The sequence below is a fragment of the Lepidochelys olivacea genome, assembly GCF_965140295.1.
Source record: "Lepidochelys olivacea isolate rLepOli2 genome assembly, chromosome: 25".
In the NCBI taxonomy this organism is placed as follows: Eukaryota; Metazoa; Chordata; order Testudines; family Cheloniidae; genus Lepidochelys; species Lepidochelys olivacea.
The window spans coordinates 13,616,113-13,625,815 of NC_140435.1; the positions used below are offsets into that span (position 1 = coordinate 13,616,113).

A 9,703-nucleotide genomic window follows, 5' to 3' on the forward strand; every position below is an offset into this window, starting at 1 on the left:
AGAACCTGATGCAACCTTCATATCACATAAAAGGACAAATAAGAAAGGTCTCTGTGTGGGGGAGGGGTTGTTTGGGCTAGGGGAAAACACACACACTCTCTCTCTGCCTTCCTAGTTTTGCTGAATTCTAGTTCCAGAACCACAGGGAAAGGGAGGGAAGCAACAGGAGGTGGCAAAAGAAAACAGTTTGCTCCCCAATTTAAAAAAATAAATAAATAAATAAAATAAAGAAACCAGGGACCCAGACTAGCACCCTTGTCTGGAGCCGGTGTCTGATTTCCCGGCACGCCAGCCCAGGGGAAAGGTGTTTGAGAAACACTGCAATAGCTTCCAGAGTCACAGATTGCAGATTTCCCTGGACAAGACTGGCGAGATGCACAACCCCCCCCCTCCCCAGACCACTGTCTGATGCACAACCCTCCCCCCCCCACCCCCAACCACTGACTTGATTATTCTAATCAGTCTGCAGCGACAGAGAAACAGAATCATAATGGGGTTGGGGGGTGGGGGAATTCCCACCGCTCTGGCTGTTTGTCAGGCCAGATTCTCGGTGCGTATCACATAATAAGCGGAGAGGGCTTGGTCCCGGTTTATCTATGGCCAAGTGAGCCGTCCCCACCAGTGGGTTTCTCCCCCATGCTTCTCTTCTGTGGATCTTAATGGTGTAACCCTGGTTGTCTCTGCTCCAGCAAAGCCGTCTCCTACGCACTAGGAATCCGCCTGTGCTGAGGCCACTAACGAACCCAGAGGCCGTTCATGCAGCATCTTAACAAGCACAGCTCCTGCGCGAAGGTTGCTGCCCTCCCGACACAGGTTATAAGCCATGAGGGAAAGGATGAGCCACACAAACACGGTGTGTTGTTCTCCCCTTCTGCACCTCCGGCCCTGCTGCATAGGGCGCTCAGAGACAAGGTCAGGCCAGGACCCAGTCGTTGCCTTTGATTTTGCACACTTCATTTCCCACCTCCTCCCGACAGTGGTCAGACCAGTTTGTGCAATGCTCAGAACCAGGTTCCCACCTCCCTGTGCGAGCCACTGTGGTGGTTACTGGCCCTGCTGCTCCCTGCAGTGGCTTGCTGCTGCTCTGGATAATCCCAAATGGTTATTAACACACCACAGTGTCCTTGCCACAAGGGAGAAGCCGGCTTGATGCTGAGAAAAGGACTGTTCTCCTGTGGGTGCATTCCTGCTAAGCGATGTGGAGGCAGCCTGGCAGGGGTTAAATACTGTTGCAGCTTTTAAACAAAGTAGATCAGACTGTCCCCCCTCCCACTTCTGCAGAGCGCAGAGATGAAGGAAGTGTGTGTGGGTGGGGCGGGGGGATTTGGACAGTGCATCTTCTGGATGCCATAGCTACTTCTGGGAAGCCTCAAGTCAGCAGCCAGAGGCAAAAATCTTCTGGATCAGAGGGAAGCGTCTCCCATCTGTGATGGAAGCAACCACTGCTCCAAGCTAGCCCCTTCCAGAGCTATAGAAGCCCCTTCCCCAGAGGAAGGAGAGCCCCCAGGGGCAGATCTATCTAAACTGCACTCTGGGGCTGAGGGAAGTAAAGCAGCCTCTCTAGCGCAAGAGCCTAATCCGAAGGCCATTGGGAAGATCCCCATGGACTTCGGAGCGGTCGCAGAGGGAGCTTTTCACATTGATTGGGCATTAAAAGCTGCCCCGGTAACCTCAGAGGGACCGAGTGATATTTTCATGCCTGGCACGCTGGGTCAGGCCGAAGGTCCATCTAGCCCAGTGTCCTGTCTTCTGACAGTGGCCAATGCCAGGTGCTTCAGAGGGAATGAACAGAACAGGTCATCATCAAGTGATCCATTCTGTCACCTATTCCCAGCCTCTGGCAAACAAAAAAGAATTTTTTAAGTGATAAATTTGAGGCTCATTTTATTGGCCTTCTGAGCCACTAGAGTCACAGCTGGGTCACGTCGTCAAGCTTTACTCTTCAACCACTAGGGCTAGAAACGTCTTTAAAAGCAAGCCAGCAAGCTGAAATTCTGATGCAATCCCCAGACTCCAGGAGCTGGAGCTTTAAGAGAGATCAACGTTGCGAAACTTGGCAGAGCCCTATCCAACAATCCCTGCCCTCTCTCTGCCTGTCAGCCAGTCAAGGAGGAGAGAAATTAGAGATCAAAGAGGCCAGTGGGGTCATCTTTTCCCGCCCCACCAGATAGCGCAGGGTTGTTCCCTAAAGCGTCCCTTCTCCTCATTACTGAGGAGGCTGCGCCCTGCTCATGCCTCAGAACCGGTCCTGACACAGCAGGGATTCAGCCTTGCTGCATCGTTCTCCCAACTCTACATGCCATCAGCTGTGCCCACCACTTCCACCCCTGCCCCCGTTCGGTAGGGCAGAGGGGGTCTTTGTGCTGCACTGCATCAGCCGGACCAACCCGCACACCTCACATCAAGTCTGAGCCTGACAGGAACGGCCTGCGAGGGGCCCCCCACAGCTCACTCAAAGGCAGCTGGGTCTTGGGACCCAGCGTGGAGATGAGAAACCGACTGGCAAGTGCTCCCAGGCAAGCAGGGGGGAGGGGAGGGGGAAGAAGGGATGGGTGCACAGGGATAACCCACCTCCCAGCAATGCCTTCAGCAGGGCTCCGGAGATGCCACCGGCATGCCTCATCCCCACCACTTCTCTGAAGAACATACAACTTGCCAGTCACTCACAGCCTCCTGAGGGCACGTCCATGCAGGGAACGATCAGCAAATGAGACCCATCCTGGGGGAGTCGGATGAGTCTTGTCCCTCCGCCACACACACACACACACAAAAAGCCTGGGATGGACATGCCGTTACCCCAGGGGAGCATCCCACGCCCCTCATGGTGGCCTCTGATCCCCCCCCCACCCCTCCCTGCCCACCCCCTCCCAGCAGGGCAGGGGAGCGGCAGATGGGCTTATAAGAAGGGCAGCAGAGAGGTGAGCGGGAGCTCCCTCTCGCCCAGCAGCGTGTCCCGCTTGAGGCTGCTGCCCTTGTTGACCACCTTGACCTTGAGGGCCATCTTCTTGACGCTGCCAGCTCCCAGGCAGTCGAAGAAGAAGTCCTCATTGAAGACAGGGCTGCGGCTGTTCTTGATGATGGTGCTGCGTTGCTTCTGCACCTTGCCCGGGTTGAGGCAGAGGGAGACGCAGCAGTTGATGGCCCGGGCGTCGCACAGCTTGTCGAACAGCTCCTCGGCCGCGATGACCCGCACCCGCAGCCGGGCGTTGGCGGCGTCGTACTCGGCCGTGAGCCGCACGCTGCCCCCTTTGCTCAGCCGGACGGTGTGCTCCCTGGGCAGGCGGTCCGGCGAGTCCAAAGGCAGGAGGGACGGGGGCGGGGCGCCCCCCGCCGGGGGCGTGGGGCACCGAGCGCGCCGCTGCAAGCTGGGGCTGGTGTCGGCCGAGCTGTCGTCGGTGGAGAGGGAGCTGTTCCGGGCCACCGGGTGCTTGAGCTTGATGACCTTGGCCTGGCTGTCCTGGCTGAAGATTTTGAGCAGGGAGACGGAGCGGGACAGCAGCGGTGAGCTGAAGGGCGAAGACTCAGCCGAGGAGCAGGTGTCGCTCTCCCCGCCGCTGAAGTAGCGGTAGGGGTTCCTCAGGGACATGCCGATGTCGGAGGGGGTCAGGCGGGCGCTCTCCCCGTTCACCTTGCCCCCGGCTGCCCCCTTGCGTGGGGAGCTGGGCGAGGACGCCTGCGACTGGCACAGGCTGCCGTGCTCGCTGTGGAAGAGGGACTCCTTGCGCCGGGTGTGGGGGCTCTCCATGAGGGTGGCGAAGCCATAGGAGGTCTGGGCCTTGGGCACGTAGGGGAGGGACATGGCCGTCTGGGCCTGGGGGTCGGCATTGGTGCTGAAGTCCTCCTCCGAGGCCCACTCGTCGGCGCTCTCGATCTGGATGATGTGCCGGCTGGCGGCCTTCAGCAAGTTCTTGCTCTCCGAGGCAGCCTTGACCGGCAGGCGGGGGCTGCGCTGGGGCTTGCGGGCTGACAGGTTCTGCTCCGAGGCCGAGGTGCCAAGGTTGGGCTTGGCTTTCCCCTCTGCCCCCTCGGCTTCGGGCGGCACCGTTGTGAGCTTGGGCGGGATGAAGAAATCTGGGATCTTATCAGGGGTCAGCACGTTGCTGTACAGGGGGCCCTTGGACTGCTTATCCCCCGAGTCGCTGGCCCGGGCAGCACCGTTCTCCACTGAGCCACGGATCCTCTCCAAGAGCCACATGCTGCTTCTCCTGGGCTGGGGGGAGGGAAGAAGCCAAGGAGGGTGGAGTGGGGTTTAGACCCCCCTGTCACTCACCCTCTGTAAGATAAACAAGCAAAGCCCAAGGGGCTCATCACGCCCAGGGTCAGAAACAGAGTTTAGGGTCACAGGGGGTGGGAGGGTCTGGAATGGCAAATAATTGGGGTCCCCCTTCTGTGGGGCTCAGGGGGGATTGGAGCCTTACTATGGGGCTCTGTGGGGGGTTGGGCCCCCACCCTTCTGTTGGGTTCAGGGGGATTGGAGCCCTTACTATGGGCCTCAGGGGGAATTGGGGCCCCCATCCCTCTGTGGGGCTGGGGAGAATTTGGGTCCTTATAATGGGGCTCAGGGGTGATTTCCCCCCCCACTCTTCCACAGGGTTATGGGGGGTTGGAGCCTTACTATGGGGCTTGAGTCGGGGGGATTGGCGCAGCCCCTTTTGTGGGGCTCCTGGGGGGATTGGGGGCCCGTATCTGTGAGGTGCGGGGGAAGGGGATTGCCCCCTCCCTGGGAGGTGTGGGAAGGTCGGTGTATCTGCCAGCCCTACCTTGCTGCAGGGGGCTGGAATTCAGAGCGGGTTTGGGGCGCCCCCACCCCATCTCCTCCCAATCACCCCGATCCAACCTGCTGCTTCACCACCACCCCGCCCCCCGCTCCGAGCAAACCTGCCACGACTCGCCCGAGCCGCGGTATTTCCCCGGCCAACTTCTGGGCCCGGCCGGCCGAGCGGAGCCGTCTGGAGCCAGTGGCTCCCGGCCGCCCTGAGTCACTCGCCCAGCCCTGGCTGCAGCCCGCGGGGTCTATCAACCAACCCTCCCCCGAGCTCTGCAAACACTTCGCTGGCTGCAGAGTCCGCTCGGGGGTGGGGCGGGGGTGTCCAGCCCCCCTTGGCCACCGGGTCCCCCCCCCATCTGACCTGGATTTGAAATCCATCCCCCCCATCCCCAGCCCCAGCGCATTAGCGCTCCCGGCGCCACCTGCCAGCCCCGGGGCCACCAGCACCCATAGGACCGACAGACGCAGTTAACTTCTCTCCGCTGCAGAGCCCCGGCTCCCGGGAATGTCTCGCGTCGCCTCCCCCCGGCCGGGCTGGGCCGGGCCGAGCCAGCCGCCGAAAATCGATGCCCCCCGGCGGAGGGAAACAAGCAGCATCCGCAGCGCCCAGCCCCCCGGGGAGGGAGGCCGGGCCCGGCCGCGCTTCTGCTCTGCCCTCGGGGCCACTCGCCAGCCGCTGGCCCCCTCCAGGGGCGCCCGGGCTCGCCCCCGCGTCCCACCCGCCTGCCTGGCCCCGCCGCGGGCAGCCAGCGAGGGCGCACCGGGCTCGCCTCGTGGCCGGTGATCTCCTGGCGGAGACGGGGCATTTGAGCGCACGCCGGTCAGTTGCGGAGGGGCCAGCCTGGGATTAGGGGTCCCCGCTCCCCCACCTCGCAGCCGTGCCCCCGGCTCCACCACGGGCGTGACATTTTCAGGCGGGCACCTGTGGCTGGCGTCCCGCGGGCGGCCCCTGGCCGGCCTCCAACTAACTTCTTTGGGTGCGGGGGGGAGAAGAGCAGGACGGCTCCCCTGTAACCCTCCTGTTCCGGATGCTACGAAGGAAAGATACCCCGCGCAGTTACGCCATCTGGGTTTTGCTCAGGGCTGGTTCGCGTTGAGGGGCCCCCAGGCGCGCCCCCCCCCCCAGACCTGCGAGCAATGAACCCCAGCTGCGGGGGGGGGCGCCCCCCCAGACCGGCACGCAGCGCACACCCCCGGCTGCCTACCTGCCGGCGGGGGATCCGCAAGCCGAGCCAGAGGTGGGGGGCAGGCAGCCGGTCCGCGGCTGGCTCGGGGCTAGGAATGAGGTGCCCGAGCCCCGCCGCTCCCTTTTATACCCGCTCTCCTGCCACAATTCATTCATTACGGGCGCCAGAAACCTCCCCAACACAGACCTCAGCAACCGAGCCGTATTCCTCCTAACACAGCTGCCCCCGGCTTTTTCGGCTGCTCCTGCGCCTCGCCACGCGCTCCGGAGCGCACAGAGCTCCTCGCTCCCGCTGGCTGCGCGCAATGGCCCGGCTGAGGGGGCTAGAGGAGAGACACCGCCTGCAACCGGGGCCGCTGCTGCCTCGCCTGCTTTTCCTTCTCCTCCCAGGCAATTGCAGCTTTCCCCAGGGCCTGGGAGGTGGGCAGAGTCCTTTCCTAAGGGCCAGGCGAGGTCCTGGGGCTAAGCAGATCTCCTGCTGCGGGAAGAATTTGGTGGGACCCTTCTCCTCTGTGTGTGGACAGCATTGTGCAGAGGGCCAGGTGCCTGAAGGGAGTCTCATCTTCCCCTGATGCACCGGCTGTTGGCCACTGTCTGAGGTCAGGCACAGAACTTGTCAGCCCAAGGATCCTGCCCAAGCCTAGCTCATCTCAGCCCCTGTGCCCCACTCTCTCTCTCAGGCTGGTAGGACAGCTCGGGGCTGGGATGGATTCGCAGCAGTGCAAATCAGACAAGAGCCAGGCCCCCGCGATCTAGCAGCGCTCTGAAGAAGAGAGCAGAAGGATGACCGCATGGGTTTAGGAGTCGGGGACTCTGAAGTTCCATTCCCAGCTCTGCTACTGGCTCCCTGTGTGGCCTCGGCCAAGTCACTTACCTTCCCTGTGCTTCAGTTTCCCCATCTGCAACGTGGAGCTAATGAATCTTGTCTTCCTCATTGCCAGTCTTGGAGGCTTTTGCACAGTTCTCCTCCCTCCCATCCCGAATTCCTAGTAAGGCCGGGACACCCAGGTCCTTTAGACACGTGGAATAGACAGACGAGACAGGATTCGCCTTCCTGGGTTTCAATAAAGGAGTCGTAGGAGCAGATTTGGAGACAGGCATTCTGGGCCCAGGGCCCTGGAATCTGCAATCTGTGTCTACTGAATTCAATGGTTTCAGAGTGGTAGCTAGCTCAGTAAGTACTAATTAACGTAAGGGCTTTGTTAAAGCCTCACCTGAAAACCCCCCCTTCCCCCTGCTTGCCATGCACCGAAACCGAGACACATCCAAAGCGGCTCTGGCACGGGTACCTAAGGGTGCTCCATGGGAGGGAAGTGTAATATCCCCCACCAAGCACTTCAGCTCACCAGAGTGCTTCACAAAAGTCAATAGTCCTCCAAGGACCAGGCATCAAAGCTCAAGTACTTGCAGAGTGTAAGTGGTTTGATATTGTAGATGGCAGAACGGGGTGGGGAAGAGGACGGTGCTGCATGGGATACATTTCGCTAATGTCCAGCAAGAATCACCCTGGGAGGGGACAGGTGTCAGGAGGGCGGGGGGGGGGGTCTTGATAGGTTTGCTGGGGTAAATACCACACGGATCCTTTGTGTTTCAAGATGGAATAAGGGGACAAAGAGCAGGGCTTTGCATATCTTTTTAAATCAAGATAATCGATGTAACGCTGATAAAAATGGACCAAATCTACCATCCTGGAGAGGGAAGGTCTTGGTACAGCTGGGGCAGTACCAGAGCAAGATGCCCTGCCCACACTGCAGGGCAGAGAGCCTCCCGAGGGCTGCAAGAAGCATGCCACTCACTCCTTAGCCTCACCACTGAGGCTGCCAGTTGTAGGCAGGGCTGGGTGATGTCCATCAGCAAATGGATCAAGGCCCAGCAAACTCATTTCATGTAGGCCATCCACCAGCCAACTCGCATCACTCACTGGCTGCAAACTGGGCTAACCCGGATAGTGCAGACAGGGCCTAGGCTGCATTATGGAAGATTTCGTCTTCTTCTGGCATATGTGGCCTCTTTGGCAGACAGGCTGCTGGGTGAGATGGCCCGTGGGTAACATCAATTTTCAAAACAGGCTCCAAAAGTGAGCCTAGCTATTTGTCACGACTAGGAGTGGGTAGTCTGACCTAGTGGTCAGAGCAGAAGTCAGCTACCAGGAGGTCAGAGTCCAAGATAGGCCAGAGGGCAAACTGCAAGTGGGGTGTCAGGAGTTAGGCAGGGTCAGGTTACCAGGAGAACAGAAGCAGGAGACAACTTGAGAGCAGAACCACGGCTTGATAACCAGAGTCAGGCCTGCTCAGGATACCAGGAAGTCAAGCCGCAGGAGCGGGAAGCGCAAGGCACACGGCCCTGAGCAAGGTGGATCCCAGTTGCATGTACAATCTCCTCTTCATATGCTGGGTCTAAAGAGGGGCTGTGAGCCAATCAGGGCCCCCAGTGTTCGGCCAATCAGCTCCCAGGACTGGGGTCCACTGTCGGAGTTCAGCTCCTATTGAGACAACAGTTAGCAGGTCTCTGGGTGCCCCGATGGAGCCTGCTAATGCCAAAGCACCCTGTGGACCAGCATTCGAGACCTATGGTTCCTGACCCAATCACAGGCCAATGAGCCTAACTTCAGTACCAAGCAAACTGGCAGAAACTTTAGTAAAGATCAGACCCTGAGATGAAGAGTCAACAGGGCTTTTGTAAAGGGAAATCATGCCTCACCTATACAGGAGAATTCTTTGAGGGTGACAAGCATGTGAACAAAGGTGACTCACTGGATGTAGTGTACTTGGACTTTGAGAAAGCCTTTGACAAGGTCCCACACCAAAGGCAAGATCTTAAGCAAAGTGAGCAGTCATGGGGTAAGAGGGAAGGTCTTTCATGATCAGTAACTGTTTAAAAGGCAGAAAACAAAGGGGAGGAATAAATGATCAGTTTTCACAATGGAAAGTGGTAACTAGTGGCATCTCCCAAGGATCTGTGCTGTTCAAGTCAACATATTCATAAATGATCTGGAAAAGCAGGTGAACAGTGAGGTGGCAAAATTTGCAGATGATACTAAATCACTCAAAAATAGTTACGTCCAAAGCTGATTGCAAAGAGTACTAAAGGGACCTCACGAAACTGCGTGACTGGGCAACAAAATGGCAGATGAAATTCATTATGGATAAATGCAAAGTAATGCACACTGGAAAAACATAATCCCAACTATACATGTACAATGATGGGGTTTAAATTGGTTGTTTCCACTCAAGAAAGAGATCTTGGAGTCATCGTGGATAGCTCTCTGAAAACATCTTTTCAGTGTGCAGTGGCAGTCAAAAACACTAACAGAAGGAATCGATAATAAGACAGGAAATATCACAATGCCACTATATAAATCCATGGTGTGCCCACAGCTTGAATACTGTGTGCAGATCTGATCACCCCATTTTAAAAAGGGAAAGGTACAGAGAAGGGCAACAAAAATGAGTAGAGGAATGGAACAACTTCCGTTCGAGGAGAGATTAAAAAGATTTGGACTGTTCATCTTAGAAAAAAGTTGACTAGAGGGGGATATGCTAAAGATGTGTAAAATGATGAATGGCTGGAGAAAGTCAGTAGAGAAGTGTTATTTACCCCTTCACCTAACACAAGAACCAGGGGTCATGCAATGAAATTAATAGGCAGCAGGTTTATAACAAACATCAGGAAGTATTTCTTCACACAACGCACAGTCAACCTGTGGAACTCCTTGCCAAGGGATGTGGTGAAGGCCAAAAATATGACTG

At 57.8% G+C, this 9,703-nt stretch overlaps 1 protein-coding gene across 1 annotated transcript; it reads right to left on the minus strand.

Annotated features, from left to right (window-relative positions):
- Window positions 1-2,880: 2,880 nt before the first annotated feature.
- Window positions 2,881-6,086, minus strand: C2CD4C (C2 calcium dependent domain containing 4C). Its single transcript, XM_084614860.1, has 2 exons — window positions 5,974-6,086; window positions 2,881-4,210 (listed from the first exon to the last, which is right to left on the minus strand). Exon 2 carries the CDS (start codon window positions 4,193-4,195, stop codon window positions 2,897-2,899), a length of 1,299 nt encoding a protein of 432 aa, XP_084470986.1. The 5' UTR covers window positions 4,196-4,210; window positions 5,974-6,086; the 3' UTR covers window positions 2,881-2,896.
- Between the last annotated feature and the right edge of the window lie 3,617 nt (window positions 6,087-9,703).